General features: G+C 41.2%; 1 protein-coding gene across 7 annotated transcripts in view; it reads left to right on the forward strand.

Moving 5' to 3' along the window:
- Positions 1-17,478, forward strand: part of LOC105469899 (EPH receptor B1) — a 448,737-nt gene that overhangs the window by 389,653 nt on the left and 41,606 nt on the right. For all 7 annotated transcript variants that reach the window (XM_011721495.3, XM_071090949.1, XM_071090948.1 and 4 more), the window contains one exon: positions 6,757-6,972. In XM_011721495.3, the coding sequence (XP_011719797.1) occupies positions 6,757-6,972 (216 nt within the window). The remainder of the gene's footprint in view (positions 1-6,756; positions 6,973-17,478) is intronic.

A 17,478-nucleotide genomic window follows, 5' to 3' on the forward strand; every position in this document is an offset into this window, starting at 1 on the left:
CCAGTGGGCAGCATCAAAGAATGGGCAGAGCCTTCTGAGCAGGAACTTCAGGGTGATACCCAGTAGCTGGCTACATTGCCAAAGCAACCAAACAATAGCTGTGGCTGCAGATTAAATGGTCAGTCATGGACACATTGCTGGGATCACTGCTCTGGCCAGGCCCTATTCTGGATGTTGTGCCTATAGAGATAAAGGAAACCTTGCTCTAATGCTACATAACAAATCATCCCCAAGACCTCAGTGCCTTAGCACAACAACAATTTCTTTAGATCATGAATCTGCAATTTGGGCAAGGTTTGGGAGGGACACCTCTGATCCATGTGGAGTCAGTTGCAGTAGCTCAAGGGCTGAGGCTTAGAATTGTCTGAAGCCTCCTTCATTCATATATTAGGTGATCAATGCTGAGTGTCAGCTGCCACCTTTCTAGGTGGCCTGCTTGGACTGCCTTAGAGCAAGCTGGGTCTCAAGAAAAAGCATCCCAAGAGAAGAATGGGCAATCTGTGTTACTTTTGTGACCCAGGCTAGGAAGCCACATAGTGTCATTTCCAACATAGTGACGGGCCCAGATACAAGGGGAGAAAACAGGCCCCACATTTTGATGAAGGGACATCAACTCAATGTCTTCTTACACATGATAGCTGGGAGCTTTTGTTATGTTCATCTTAGAGAGTACCGCCTGCCACCAATGTAGTCCCTACTCCTGCTAGTACCCAATGCTTCTAGCAATCATTTGCCTATCTTATACTTTTTCCCCCATGAGTTAAGTACAGATGTAGTAAGTGGAGAAGTTCTTAAATCTCCCTGGAGAATCTAGGGGAGGCTTCAAAGAGGGGGAAGAATTTATCTGAGATTAGAGAAGAGGAATTTGTCAGACAAGCAAGAAGCAGGCAGGTAGGCTGATGGAACAGCAAAAATAGTGTATATGAAGGCCAGAGTAAGTGTGGACCTGTTTGGTAATTTATCAACCCCTACATGGTAGCTCCAGCACTCAGAAACAGAGCTTAGGGGCTGTAGTGTGGAAGGGTAGCTGGGGCACTTGTCTAGAAGCACACTGCTGAAGCTACCTTTGTACAACAGGAACATGCTTTTTGCCCAGTCTGGGTCACTAGGCAGTAGTGGCGTTTGTTTTTCTGGGGGTGCAGGGGTGGGGAACAACTGATGTAGATTATTGGGCCCGTGCACCTTCCCTAGGACAGCCTCCTTGAGGGTATGGGGTCATGCTTTGTATTTGGAAACAAACATATACACCTAACACAGTGCACACCTGGTAAATGCTAGTTGACTGAAAAATTATTTCTCAAACAAAAATGCTAGGGAGTGGCATGAGAGCTCCAGTCATCCTGTGTGTACATTATCTCTCACTGTCCTTGCTGCCACACCTCTCATGTCAGTGCAAGGCATTGTCTATGCTTTCCTGGGGACATTCATTTATGATCAGAGATCTCATGAAGACAGTTGAATAAACAAAGTTGAATAAACTTGAATTAAAGGCAATGTGAGAAGGAAAAGCATTTTCTGGAACCACTGTCAAGACCCTTTTGGGAGTCATTTATTTCCTACCAGTCAACTGATTGGACTTCAGAGAGAGCCACTGCTTGATTTGGGGACTGTGATCACACTCCCTCACTGGAGTATGCGGGAGAACAGGGAGATTCATTCTCAGGAGCCGGCAGAAAATCAAAACCCTACACTGCTGTTCTTCCTAGGGTCTGTTTTCATTTGGGGCCCAGGTCACGGAGGCATGTTGGACACCAGCATTTCTCATGTTGATGAGCTGAGCTTGCAGGGGAAGAAAACCTGGGGGCAAGAGAGGAGCAGAGGAAAACAGAGGAGCAGGCATGGTAAGAAAGGAGTGGTGGGATCAGGCAGTGCCAGGAGGAGAGAGGGAAATGAAGCATTTCTGACTCCTCACACTGCATGGAGGCAGGTAATCTATAAATCTAATTTCAGCCTTACTACCGAACCCTGGAGCATAGCAACATTAATTGACGTATCTGCTGCTTGATAAAATCGAAAAATAGGTCATCAGTTCAGTTCTACAGGGTCCATCTTCTGGGAAGTAGGATAATTTTAGGATCCCTACTCAGAGAAGAAAGGAAAAGGATTAGTCCTCAATTTCTGCAACTGTTTCCTCCCCTCCAACTTCTCCTTTCCCCCTGGTCATAGCGTCTTTGGAGAGTGGCTACAGTTCTAGCCCTGAATCAGCATGTGAGAGATACCATTATGCTTCAACCACACATTCAGTAGATGGTTCATTATTACTAATTTTCTAAAAATTATTGTGCTGTGGATTATATAGCATACAAATCCATAATTAAATTTTTCCTTCTTGACACTCAAATTCAAGGGCTTCAACCTGGTGGCTCTTCTCTAATATTAGGAACAATTCCTGAAGCTGTGGCCAGTATCCCATGGTTTAGTTAACATGGTTCTTGACATGCTCCATAAGGCCTTCTTGCCTAAAGCTTGGCTTTGTGGTTGCTGCTGGTTCTTCCACAGATAATCATAACTGGAAGACACTTGAAAGTCACTGAGTAATGTCGAATGGGGACATTTCTCATCAGAGAAGCTCATTCATGGGCTGCAGCTAGAAGATAGCAACCCAGAAATCACGAAGAGAACACCAGATTGGAAGTCCTGAGACCAAGGTTCTGCTTTGGCTTCTGCTGTGAGTCACCCTGTGACCTGGAGCAAACCTGTTAACTCAATTTCCCAATTTATAAACTAAAGGCATTGAGCTAGGTGAGCTCGAAAGGTCCCTTTCAGTTAGGAAAAATCTATGATTCATTTTCTTTGAACAAATCAAATAAGGATTTCATTTCCTGAAGTGGATTCGTCAATGAAAGTTGAAATACCTAAATCCTTCCTGTCTAATATAAGGACCAGCAAGTGGCTTCGGTGCATTTGCAGAAAAGCAATTTCAGCAGAAAGCACTTCATGAAGGGAGGAAGGTTTAAATCACCTCACCTAGACCTGTATTTCTTTTCTGTGCTATGCTTTTACTATGTGCTCAGCATGGAGCCAGGTCCTTTCCCAAAGTCACCAAGAAATCAGTTAGTGTGTGTGTGTGTGTGTGTGTGTGTGTGTGTGTGTGTGTGTGTGTCTTGTTCATCTTTGAATGCTACTGTTCATATCTCTGGAAGTTCTTTTTGGAGAATTATACCAATCAACTGAGCATGTAACAGTTAAACATGCCAGAAAAATCTTAATATGTTTTTATTTTTAAATTTCACCAAGGTTACAAATTCAACAGACATGACCCTACCTATCTTGATATGTGGTTCTCTTGAAGATTCTAAAGAAAATATGTTGCCCGTTGCAGAGTCAGCACATTCCAATGGCAAAAGCACGAGACAGGAGTTAGAAGACCCAGATAAGACTAGCATCACTAATCCATCATGGTTCTTCTCCCTGCGAAGCTGATGCACAGCGTTTTTCTCCACACAGCATTTGAGGCCACCATTACCAGTTGATCAGAGATGGGCTGTCAGTGGAGAAGTGATTTACCATTCTGAACTTTGATTACTGGTATAACTCAAAACCACACCGTGATTTAAGGCTGATCACATACATTTTCTGGACCTCCTTTATGTTGTCTGTGAAAACAATATAATATTGCCTGCCTTGCCTACTGCACAGGACCAATTTTAAGGATCAAAACATATCAAAACATGTAAAGTATTATTTACCATTCAAAAGTCAAGTGACGGATGCTACCCACATTTGTGACTAGTTGATCCGAAGTTTAGGCCTGCATCATTAGGTCCCAACCATCTACTACAATTACAGATGCCTATCTGTTACCTACTGAGCTCAGCATGTGCTGAGTACTGGGCTCCCCAAGAACAATGATCCCAGGATGTTTCCCCCACACACCCAGGAAGCCATGAGAACCAGAGTTCTGGTCCCAGATGTCCTCAGTCTCTCTCACCACGCACATCTGAGGTACACGGAAACTGAATTGTGAGCCGTTACTAAGGCTCTGCTGATATTAGCAGGGATCACTGCTACCATCTTAGGGCCCACAAGGCACTGAGCTAGGACCTTTCATATGTGTTATCTCTTCTAGTCTCACCAGAACCCTATGAAGAATGGACACTATGTTCTTATGTTATAGGTGCGGAAATAACTGCTCTGCAGGTTAAATAACTTGCCTAAGCCCACACAACCACTAAGCTGCAGAGCCTGGATCCAAATCAGGTCTGCTGGTTCCAAAGCCTGGACCTTTAATCATTTCTTGGTCTTTTTTGACCCAAGAAACTATAAGGATGACTAATCTAAATTTTAAAACAAATCGGATAATAAATAAGCTCTAAGAAGACTTAAACATCAAAGCAAAAACGTAAACACATTGCTGTATGCGCTTTCAACATTACTCTTCTCAAAGTTGTTTAAGCCACCCCAGTGCTCTCCCCAAATGCCATCGTTTTTAGGGAGACATTCCATATGTGTAGACACTGTTGCCTACACTTACAGAGAGGAAATAATAGACTGAATTGAAAAAATACAAGCCATGTGACTTGTGGCTGAGATACACCTCTGTAATATACAGAAATTGCATGACAACTTTCTGAAGAGGCAAATCCACAGAGACCTACTTGGAGAAAACACTTGGTGCTAGCAACAGCCTGGCTAACTTCTTGAGAAGGTGTTGATTGAAGTGTATTAGTGAGAAGGAAGATCCGCATCACTCACTGCACATCCAGCTCTCACAGATGGGCAATGTGCTGAAAACCAGTCAGAGTTTCCAAAAAGTAGCTCTATACTTTCTTTTTGAGTTGCTTAGAAGAATATGTTGTGGAGAAAGCATACATCCCTTCTCCTGGGCAGGTTGGGAGGTGGTTAAGGTTAGAGTTAGAAATAGCCTGGAACTTGGAGTGTGTCAAACACAGTGTGTTTGGGGGCCCTTCTACTGGCAGACATCTCCAGGAGGGAAGAAAGTCAATTTGCTCTATTCCTTCAATTGATCAAGGAGCATAACCCCCAGAACATAGATCCAGGCTTGCAATCTTGCATGAGGAACAGAGTTTCCAACAATTCATGCAATCACTGTTAGACTTTTTGATTGCTGTTGTTGTTGCTCATAAGTAGAGTATTTTTATAATAGGTCTTTTATTTTTCCTTGCTTATTTTTGCATAGAAATGCTTTTGCAGTAGCATATGCATGTGAGTGCACTGTGTAACATCTTGCATACAGTAGATACTCAATGATGGGAGCTCTTCTCATTGTCTATGCTTTCTGGATTTCACATAAGGACTCTGGGACGCAGGTCATGGTTGTTTTGCCGAGTACCTGTGTTTAGCAGTAAACACAGAGTAGACCCCAAGTGTCCTACTTCCACCTCTCCTCCAGTCAGAGCATTCTAATGACTAGGCTGTGCTCTACTTGTAGAACATAATTCTCAGCCCTTTGGGGAGCATTTGGGGCTGGACTAGATGGGGAAATATGTTCTTGGCAGTATAGCCTAGGGTCTACTGATTTAACTGGTGTGTACAAAGTCGAGACCCAGGAGCTTTGGGGAGACAGGAGGAAGACACTGTTTTATTCACTGAAGAGTCTGTTGTCTAACAGAGGGAGGGCATCCACCCAAGAAACTCTGAGCCCACAAATGATGGGAGAGAGGGCAGCACTGCAGGTTGCCATGAAGAAGAGCAGCAACAGCTCCCATTCACTAGGAGAGTTCCCTGTGCCAGACGCTGTGCATGAAGTTCTCCTGACCCACGGTCCCTATGAGGAAGGTGTGGTTATACCAGTCTAAAGGCTGAAAGCCCTGGGATTACCCAGAGAAGGTGCTTTACACGCTTGATTTTGGAAAGAGGAAAAGATGTGTTCATCATTCATTCAACTTATGTGTATTAAGATTTTCTATCTACCTTAAAGTTTACAGCACTGATAATACTATGGTGACCAAAGAAGACAGAGTTTTTGTCCTCAAAGAGTATAAAATCAAGCAGCAGAGACAGACAGACAGACAGACAGATACACACATACGATTAAAACTTGTGATATGTGCTAAGAAGAAGACTAAGAGCATGCACTAAACGTTGTCATCAGAAAGTGCTAGTCGTATTTGAGGGAGGGGGCAGTTAAAGGGTTCCCTCTCTAAGAAAGTGATATTTAAGCGGAGAACTGAAGGGCGAGTAGATGTCGATTGTTGGAGGGAAAACAGAGGAAACAGCACATGCTAAGGGCCCTAAGTCAGGAAGAGTTTGTTTTGGAAAAGAAGAAAGGGTGCCAGTCACTGTGGCTTTAGTACATTAGTGATGGATATGGTGGCCTAAGGTAAGGCAGTAGCTGATCCCAAGCGGTCTCGTGGACCATGCTAAGGAGTTTGGAGATTTTTCTTAATGCAATGGGAGGCTATTAGATATTTTTAAGCCAGGGACTGACATGGCCTGATTTATGTCTTAAAAAGATGGCTCTGGCTGGAGAGAATGGATTGGGGGGCGGGCAAGGAGGCTGTTATAGGTGATGGATGGCAGCGACTTGGTTGGACTGGCGGCAGTGGAGATGGAAAGAAGTAGATGAGTTTCAGATGTAATTTGGAGACAAAATTGACAGGGCTTGGCAAGGAGAAGAGAACAAAGCATTCATGGAGAGGGATGGGGGATGGGAGTGGGGGAGGCAGGAGGATGCAGTATGTGGCTCGGCCTGGAGCAGATGGAAGCTGACAAGCAGCAGGGCCGCAGCATCTCTCCCTCTGCTTAACCACTGAAGCCCGTCTTGATCCCAATGCCCTCTATGTCTTATTACAGCAAAATGATGGGCAGTTCACCGTGATCCAGCTTGTGGGTATGCTCAGGGGCATCGCTGCTGGCATGAAGTACCTGGCCGAGATGAATTATGTGCACCGGGACCTGGCTGCTAGGAACATTCTGGTCAACAGTAACCTGGTGTGCAAGGTGTCCGACTTTGGCCTCTCCCGCTACCTCCAGGATGACACCTCAGATCCCACCTACACCAGCTCCTTGGTGAGTCCTTCTTGGCATTCTCAAGTAGAAGCATGGCATGAGTGAAAGGGGACTCTGCGTGGCTGGGAACTGTGGCAGAGCACACTGGGAGGGAATGGGATCTGAACTGAGCTCTCCACTGAGAGACCAAGATGCCAGGAGGACTATCCAGCCGGGAGAAGCCATAGTAGCTGGTTGTTCAAGCAAGAAAGCAAGCATTTGGGCTTGGACTGTGAGGAAGGGACAGTGTCTCTTATGAAGCTATAGTGTTCCTCGGGAAGAGGAAATTTTGGAACAGCTGATTTGAGGGAATCCAAGCAGGTAGACAGTGGCACCAGAGGCATCTGTCAGCAGAGAGCAGACCCCAGGCATGCATGAGGCCTTTGATCTGCAGCTGGATTGGGCGCTGTGTCACCAGGTAGACTCTTGATCCCCTTCTCTCTTCTCTCTGTATTGCTTCCAAATAGCTCTAAGTACCGTCTACACAATGAGTACTCTTAAACTTGTATTTCCTGCTCAGCCTCCCCCTCTACATTCTGAGCAGCACTAATCATCTATATCCAACTGCTTAGTTCACACAATTTCATTTAGAACTTTAACAAGCCCAAAATAGAGCTTGGGATTTACTCTCCAATATCCTCTCCCTAGTCCCTCCATCTCAGTAGTTGGCACCACTTAACTAAAAGATGAAACCTAGGAATGATCTTTGATTTCTTTCTGTGTCCATCTATTTTAAATCCCTCAGCGACCCCCATAGGGTACCAAAAAATCTATCCCTCTGTCTCCATCTCTGCTTCCCCCAATCTGTTCCAAAGCACTATTCCCTTTCACCTGGATTGTTACAGTGGCTTCCTAACTGGTGTCCCTGGTTTCCTTTTGTCTCCTTACATCCATTTCAACAGCACCCAAAGTGACTGATCTACCTACTTACCTGTCTACCTGTCCATCCTCTTTAAACCTGTGAAAGTAATGCATGATTATTACAAAAATCAAAACAATACAGAGAAGTAAAAGGAAATGCCAATTAGAATGGCAATCATTAAAAAGTCAGGAAACAACAGATGCTGGTGAGGCTGTGGAGAAATAGGAATGCTTTTACACTGTTAGTGGGAGTGTAAATTAGTTCAACCATTGTGGAAGACAGTGTTGTGATTCCTCATGGATCTAGAACCAGAATTACCATTTGACCCAGGAATCCTTTACTGGGTATATACCCAAAGGTTTATAAATCATTCTACTATAAAGATACCTGCACATATATGTTTTTTGCAGCACTATTTACAATAGCAAAGACTCAGAACCAACCCAAATGCTCATCAATGATAGACTGGATAAAGACTGTATATGTGGCACATATACACCATGGAATACTATGGAGCCATAAAAAAGAACGAGTTCATGTCCTTTGCAGGGACATGGATGAAACTGGAAACCATCATTCTTAGCAAACTAACACAGGAACGGAAAACCAATCACTACATGTTCTCACTCATAAGTGGGAGTTGAACAACGAGAACACATGGACATAGGGAGAGGAACATCACATACCAGGGCTTGTCAGAGGGTGAGGGGCAAGGGGAGGGAGAGCATTAGGACAAATTCCTAATGCATTCAGGGCTTAAAACCTAGATGATGGGTTGATAGGTACAGCAAACCACCATGGCACACGTATACCTATGTTACACACCTGCATGTTCTGCACATGTATCCCAGAACTTAAAGTAAAATTTTAAAAGAAAAAGAATAAAAAATAAACTAAAATTCCCCTGAGGCAGGGATTGGTAAAGTTTTTCTCAAAGGGTTGTCTAATAAATATTTTAGGCTTTGCTGGCTAAGAGGCAAAATGAAGGATATCATGTAGATAATTATATAACCGTTTAGAATGTAACTAACCCCGTAAGAAGTTATAAATGTCATTCTTAGCTCATGGACTATTAAAAAAGGGACCAGCCAAGTTTAGCTTTCAGACCACAGTTTATCTACACCTGCCAATTTCAACAATTAGGTGTGCCTCCTTGGCATTTTTCTCTTCGGTCAAAAATTTGAACATTTTTATTCTACAAAATTTGGATCATATTATGCCTATTCCTCTGTGATCTGGGGTGTCTTTTGGGCATCGTTGCTGCCAAGATTACTTTTCTGAAAGTTAGCAAACATTCACACTCCATCCACTGGGAATGTATGGCGCTGGGCTTCAGCATCCTCACCAGACCTGGAGGTGATCAGCCCTCACAAAGGGTTGCTGCTCCAACAATGAAAAATGATGCCTCATTTTAAAATTTCACATATGTCTACATTTTTAAAATTTTTAAATTTAATTTTTTGATTTTTAATTTTTGTAGGTACAGAGCAGGTGTATATATGTAAAAGGTTTATGAGATGTTTTGATACGGGCATGCAACGCATAATACATCATGGAAAACGTGGTATTCATTCTCTCAAGCATATATCCTTTGTGTTACATACAATCCCTTTTAGTTATCTTAATTGATTTTTTATTTTTTTTTTAATTTTTGGAGATGGAGTTTCACTCTTGTCATCCAGGTTGGAGTGCAATGGCATGATCTCAGCTCACTGCAACCTCTACCTTCAGAGTTCAAGAGATTCTCCTGCCTCAGCCTCCCAAGTAGGTGGGATTACAGGCACCCACCACCATGCTCAGCTAATGTTTTTGTATTTTTAGTAGAGATGGGTTTTTGCCATGTCGGCCAGGCTGGTCTCGAACTCTTGACCTCAGCTGATCTGGCCACCTTGGCCTCCCAAAGTGCTGGTGGGATTATAGGCATGAGTCACTGCACCTGGCCTATTTATTCATTTTTTGAGACAGTCTTTAGTCTGTCATACAGGCTGGAGTGCAGTGGCGCGATCTCGGCTCATTGCAGCCTCTGCCTCCTGAGTTCAGGCGATTCTCCTGCCTCAGCCTCCCGAGTAGCTGGGACTACAGGTGTGCGCCACCATGCACTGCTAACTTTTTTTTTTTTTTTTGTATTTGTAGTAGAGAAGGGATTTTGCCATGTTGGCCAGGCTGGTCTCGAAATCCTGGCCTCAAGTGATTCACTCGCCTCGGCCTTCCAAAGTGCTGGGATTATAGGCATGAGCCACCATGCCCAGCCTCTTTCAGTTTAAAATGTACAATTGAATTATTATTGACTATAGTTACCCTGTTTTGCTATCAAATAGTAGGTTTTATTCACTTTTCCTGGGTTTTTTTTTTTTTTTGTATTTAACCATACCCCCTATACCACCCACCTCCCCAACCACCCTTCCCAACCTCTGGTAACCATCCTTCTACTCTCTATCTCCATGAGTTCAATTGTTTTAATTTTTAGATCCCACAAATAAGTGAGAACATATGATGTTTATCTTTCTGTGCCTGGCTTATTTCACTTAACATAATGACCTTCAGTTGCATCCGTGTTGTTGCAAATGACAGGATCTCATCCATTTTTATGGCTGAATAGTACTCCATTGTATATAAGTAGCATCATTTTGTTTTAATTTACATTTTCAACTGACTGCTAGTGATATTGATATCTTTTCACATGGTGCAGGGATTTGTGTTTTCTCTTCTATTGTTTGTACATGTCCTTATCTATTTTTCTACTGGGTTGTTTGTTGATTTCTTAGAAACTTATAGAAAGTCTCTTTATATTACAGATATTACTCCTTTGCCTGCTCTGTGTGATATAATTTATCTTTTCCCCCATCTGTTATTCTTTTATATTGTTTATGATATCCTCTGGCTTATAAAGTGGTTAACATTCATGAAATAGCTGTCTTCTTGGGTTACCTGGTTTATTTTAAAAGTTATGTTCACTCCAAGGCTATAAAATATTTCCTAGTGTCCTGGGCTATTTTATTGGGAAGGGTGTTTGTTTTATATTTGAGTATTTAGTACCTGTGAAATGTATTTATTTTTCCCACCATTTTATTTTGAAAAATTTCAAGCACACAGAGAACTTGATAGAATTTGGCAGAGAACAGTCATATACCTACCACCTAGATTCTAGAATTAATATCTTGGTACATTTGCTTTATCATGTAACTATTCGTCTATCCATCCCTCTGCCCATCCATCACACCATCTATTGTTTTGTTGTATTTCCAAGCGACTTGCATACATCATTACATATCACCCCTAGCCACTTTAGCATACATGTCTCTCACATGTATTTGTTTAATGTTCTTTTTTAAGGTAAAATGTGCGTAGAGTGAAACTCACAAGTCTCAAGTGTACATTTATAGAGGTTTTAAAAATGCACACAACTGTGTAACCCAAACTCTCATCAAGATACAGAAAATTGCCATCAAACCAGGAAGCCCCCACAACCTCATCCCTCCCCATTGCATCCTCACCCACATCCATACCCAGAGGCAACCACTGTTCTAATTTTTTTGACCATCAGTTGGTTTTATAACTTCATATAAGTGGAGTCATACAGCATATGCTTTTTTGCATCTGGTTGCTTTCACTTAGCATTATGTTTAAGAGAACCGTTCATGTTGTGTGTGAAGCAGGAGTTTGTTCCTTTTATTGCTGAGTAATATTCCATGGTTTATTTGTCCATTCTCTTTTTGATAGACACCAGAAATATTCTGGAATTCATTTTTGACTATGTATTTGGAGGTATATTCTCACACTGTTTTGTTCAGGTGAACAATTATGCCAACACTACTTATTAAATATATTATTCATTTTTATTGAATCACATGTCATCCTTGACATATTAAGTTCATTATATGAACTATGTTTTGATTCTCAATTCTGCTTTTATAATCTATTTATTCTTATGCTCAACTATGTTGTCATGATTATAATAATGCTAGCTCCTGCCTATATTCTGATTATAGTAATATTATTAAAAATCTTACTGTAGGCTGGGCATGGTGGCTCACGCCTATAATCCCAGCACTTTGGGAGGCCGAGGTGGGTGGATCACATGAGGTCAGGAGTTCGAGACCAGTCTGATCAACATGGTGAAACCCCGACCCTACTAAATACAAAAAATTAGCTGGGTATGGTGACTCATGCCTGTAATCCCAGCTACTTGGGAGGCTGAGGCAGGAGAATTGCTTAAACCTGGGAGGCAGAGGTTGCAGTGAGCCAAGATTGTGCCATTGCACTCCAGCCTGGGCAACAAGAGGGAAACCCCATCTCAAAAAAAAAAAAAAAAAAAGTCTTACTGTGTGGGTAAAGCATGTTATCCTTCATTATCCTTATCCATTATCCATTAAAATAGATTTTGAAAGCTTCCTTGACTGTTCTCAAATATCTTTTCTTTCAAGTGCAATTTAAAATCTTCTGTCCAGTTTCAAAACATGCACACATACATGTACACTCACATGTGGATTTTAACTGAAATTCTACTCTCTCTTTGGGAAGATTAACATTTCAGTGATCCTGAATCACCTAAATGATGATGTGAGCCAAATATACCGTTTACATATACATGACATTAAAAGTTTCTTCAGTAAAAGATTTCCCACATTATTTTTCTGTACACATTATTTAGATTACTTGCTGTGATTTTGTAATTGTCTTTCTAGATGATAGAGCTTATTATACTTTTAGGCCTAAGAGTTTTCAGGATTCTACACAGTCATATGGCCACCTATCTCACTATATTTTAATATCATTTCTTCACACTTTGCCTTTTGTTCAAAATAGAAAAAATTATGTTTGATTATTAAGCAAATATTTTTTCTAAAACTACAAACAATTTATTCACGTGACAAATATTTATTGAGTATCTACTATGTGTCAACATTAGGCCACAAGCTGAGGGGACATAATTATGATCAAAAGGAGACATTGTTACTGCTCTCAGTTAAGTGAGGACTGGGAACGTTAATCAAACACATGCCCAAATTAGTGCATAATTACCAACTGAAATAAGGACCACTATGTTTTGTGAGAGCATGAATAAAACAATAGATAACAGAGTGGCCTAACTGTGTCTAGGAGGGCTTCCAGAGGAAGAGATGGTGCTACAGCAGAGATTTAAAGAATAGTCACTATTTTAGTCAGCCTGGGCTCCCATGGCAAACTGCCACACACCGGATGGCTTAAACAGCGGTCATTTATTTCTTATCATCTGTAGGCTTGGAAGTCCAAGATCAAGATGCTAAGTAGCACGGTTGGATTCTTATTGAGGGCCCTATTCCTGGTTATGTCCTCAGATGGCCTTTTGTTGGCATGTGCACAGAGAGAGATCTTGCCTCTTCCTCTTTTATAAGGACGTCAGTCCCATCTTGGGGCCTCCACCCTCATGACATAAACTAACTGCAATCACCTCCCAGAGGCTCCACCTTCAAATATCATCCAACTGGGGATTAGGACTTAAACATATGAATTTGGGGGACACATAAACATTCAGTCTATAGCATTCTGCCCCAACTAAATGTGGCAAGTTGGACTACAGAGGCAGAGAGGTAGCATATACAAATGCCCTGTGGCAAGAGGGAAGATGGGGTAGAACTCAGAAGGGACCCCTGTTTAGGGCATTTGGAGAATTAGGGAGGAAGTATCCAAGGAGGCCTGTGGCATCCATCATGTAGGATCTTCCCCAAACCCTTGTGATAGGAGTTGCAGCCTTAGAGCGATGGTAAACCTTTCTCTAGTTGTGTGTGTGTGTGTGCGTGTGTGTGTGCTGTGCACACAGAGAGATGCACACGTGTGGTTCGAAAGTGATGGTTTTGAATTTTGGAAAAATAAACTGGCTTTTCTTTAGCCTTTTCCTTCCAATCTCTTTCCTTGCCTTCTTTAGAAATAACTTTCTTGGATTTCTTCCTGTTTTCTTTCACCAAAAAAGCCATTAAGCAGACTCAACCAGGGTAGATGTTCTAAACAAGGGAGGCAAGCCCTAGCAGATATCAGGACCCACATGTGAATGGGCTACTGGCTCAGAAAGATTGAGAGATAAGCTATATACAGGGAGATTTAAAAATAAATTGGAAATAATGGGAACTGTAGGAACAGAGGTATAAATATGGAAAGCATAAAAGGTAGAATGAATTGTATGCTGTGGAATCAAAATTGGAGGTATTAGTGTGAACTGGTGGTTTTAAATATATAGAAATGGAGAAATAAATATAGGGTGAGAGTGGCTTTGAAGCAGTAACATCTACATAGCAAGGAGTACAGCTGGCACTCAGATCTTGGATTCCATATTCTCCCCTAAAACCAACCAGGACTCATTAGAGACGTGGCCCCTTCCAAGGCCTGGACAGGGAAAATGTGAAATGAGACCAACACGTCTTTTTTTGTGCCAGAAAATGAGAAAGTACTCAAAGAATAATGAGCACATATTAAAAAAAACAACATCCAGCTTGAAGGGCCTCCAAATGTCCAAATCTGGATAATTTGAGCCTCACAACATTTAATAATAGTAACAAGTTATAATCTACTGAATAAGATGGGGACTATTGAGTCCACACTAATATGCATATAAATGAACAAATAAATAGAAACCAGAGAAAGCTCTTCCCTGTAGAGGAAAGAATGATGATATTAGAAATTCACTATTTGGCAACCACCAGATTAATAGCTAATTCAGATAAGAAACATCAGTGGATGCTAAAACTTGAGAGGAACATCAGGAGAGAAACAGGATTTTACGTATCTTCAAAGTATCTCCCCCCAAAATATTTATTTATTACAAAGATGGAGGAAGTAGCTTTACAGAGAAGTTTGGCAAATGCCATCTGAATCAAGTGATTAAAGTTAACACCAGCAGTAACAGGACAGGTAGATATTCTGTACAGCTTAGAGGATGCAATGAAAAGAACATAACACTTGCAATACTCTGTTCAAAATTTATAACTTGGGGATCATCATGAGAAAACATCAGACTACCTCAAATTGAGGTACATTCTATTAAATGTGTGGCCTATGTGCTTCAAAAATGTGAAGGTCATGAAAGTCAAGGAGACTGAGAAACTGCTCCAGATTGAGAGGCATGACACTGGGTATGCCATGTGATCCTTACCAGGACATCTCTGGGACAATTGTAGGGTGCCTGAGTGAAGAGTATACAGGCATTAATTGTAGTAGTCTTGCAACTGCAACTTTTGTAGATATTTGAAGTTGTCTCAAATAAAATACATATATTTTTAAATTTACCTTGACTGCAGCGTGGAGGATGGGTGGGAGAGGCACTAGTAGAGACGGGAAGATGCATCAGGAGGCTATAGGGCAATGGGGCTGGGATGCAGCGAATGAAGCCCAGAAGGTCCAATGGGGTGATGCAGAAGGACTTGACAGCAGATGGCACTTACAGGTGAGAGTGGCAGATGGCAGAGGATGACTCCAAGTATCCAGCCTGCGCCTCTGGATGGATGACAGCTCCATTCTCTGAGAGTGAGGATGCTGGAGAGAAATTGGTTGAAGGAGTAGAAGAGTTAGGAATAGATTGTGGATTTGATTCAGAATAGTTATTCTCAAATTCTCAATTTTCAAATTCTCAAATGTCATTGAGTATCAGATTTACCTGGAGAGTTAATACAGAGCACAGAGGCACAGACTCATTGAAGTAGAATAGAATCTGGACTTTTTCACTGTTACTAAAATTTTGCATATGATTTTGATACTTACAAAATTCTGAGAGACACTTGTTTAAACCATTTTGACTTTTATGTGTCTGTGGGATATCTCAGTAGAGCTGCTGAATAGGCAGCTGTATATGTGCGTTTGGTGCATAGAGGAGAAGTCCAAATGAAGATGCACATTTAGGAATCATCATTGGCATACAAACAGAAACAAAACAGTGGGTGCAAATGTACTTCATTTGGGAAAGGATAGAATGGGAAAAGAGCCTGGTTCTGGACATGAAGGAGCCCAGTTTGCCAATACAGATGTACATAAGGTAGGAACAGTAGCTGTCCAATTGTCCCTTTCCTCCTGACAGTCAATTAAGAAATAAGAATTTGCCGTAAACCCAACCTCCTCACTTTTGGATGAGGAATCCATGGCCCAGAGTGGTCAAATGAGTTACTCAAGCCACACAGCGTGCTATTGCAGCGGCAGCTTTGGCCCTTCAGTCTCGTTCTCTAGACTCTGAGTCCAATGCTCAGGACACTGTGAGTCCCTCTCTGGCCCCACAGTGTGCCAGACTCCCTGCTCAACTTTGGTCCTTTGTGATGTTCTAGAAAGCCTGTTTCTCTGGCTTTACTTTTCCCTCTTTTCCTCCCAAAGGCCCAGCAAAGGATTCTCTGTAGAGTCCAAGTCAGCTGTCATCTTTGCCACTGGCTCTATTGGCCCTTGGGTGAGGCACAGAGACAAGGTGGTATTGCATCCCTCCCCACCCCATGTACAGGCAGAGATGGATAGGCACTTAACTTTTACTTATTCTTGATTTTCAGCTTTACTTCTTTGCATTTGCTTTTTTCACAGTTACTCTAGAATTAACATAATAATATATAATATATGCTTATATAATATATATATCTTAATTTTTCCTAGTCTACTTAGGGTTCATATTCCCACTTTACATAAAATATAGAGACCACACATAATCATATCATATAGATCCATTTACCCATCCCTCCCACTATGTTATCATTGTGGGATGTTATCATTGTTATATATGTTCCATCTACATACATTTATAGTCCTAAAGACAATGTTACAATTTTTGCTTTAAACAGCCATGTGTATTTTAAAGAAATCAAGAGGAAAATGTTTTTCATTGACTCAGAATAGTTATCATTTCTCTTGTTCTTCCTTTATTCCTGAAGATCCAAGTTTCCCTCTGGCATCATTCCTTCAGTCTGAAGAAATACCTTTAACATTTTTTGTAGTGCAGGTCTCTGGCAATGCATTCTCCTAGTTTTCCTTTATCAGAGAAATGTCTATATTTTGCATTTATTATGAAATATATTTTTGCTGAATATACAATTCTGGTTTATAGTTTGGTTTTTCTTTCATCACTTTAACATTGTTTCATTGTCTTGTGGTTACCATGGCTTCCCATGAGAAATCCTACAATTACTTGAATCATTGTTCTCTTACAAATATATGTATATACACATACATATATATTCGTATATATACTGTGTCATATTTCTCTGGCTGCTTTCAAGATTTTCTCATTATCTTTAGTTTTTAGCTTGACTATGATATGCCTGAGCATACTTTTTTCCCCAAATTTATCCTGTTTGAGGTTCTCTATGCTTTATAAGATCTATAAATTTCTGTCTTTCTGTATATTTGCAAAGTTTTCAGCCATATTCTTCAAATATTATTTTTGTTCTTTTTTTTCTCCTTCTGGTAGGGCTGCAGTTATTTAGAGGGAGAACTTTTGAAAATGTTCCACAGGTTCCTGAGGTTCTGTTCATTATTTTCCCTGATTTTTCCTTTCTCTTCTTCAGGTCTATCTTCAAACTCATTGATTTTACCATTTGCCATCTTTGTTTTGTTTTTGAGCCCTTCTGGCGATTTTTTTCTAATAATTGTGTTTTTTAGAGCTATATTTTCTAGTTAATCCTTTTTTATAGTTTCAGAATCTCAGCTGAGATATTTTATCCTTT

This window comes from Macaca nemestrina, chromosome 2 (assembly GCF_043159975.1).
Source record: "Macaca nemestrina isolate mMacNem1 chromosome 2, mMacNem.hap1, whole genome shotgun sequence".
Lineage (NCBI taxonomy): Eukaryota > Metazoa > Chordata > Mammalia > Primates > Cercopithecidae > Macaca > Macaca nemestrina.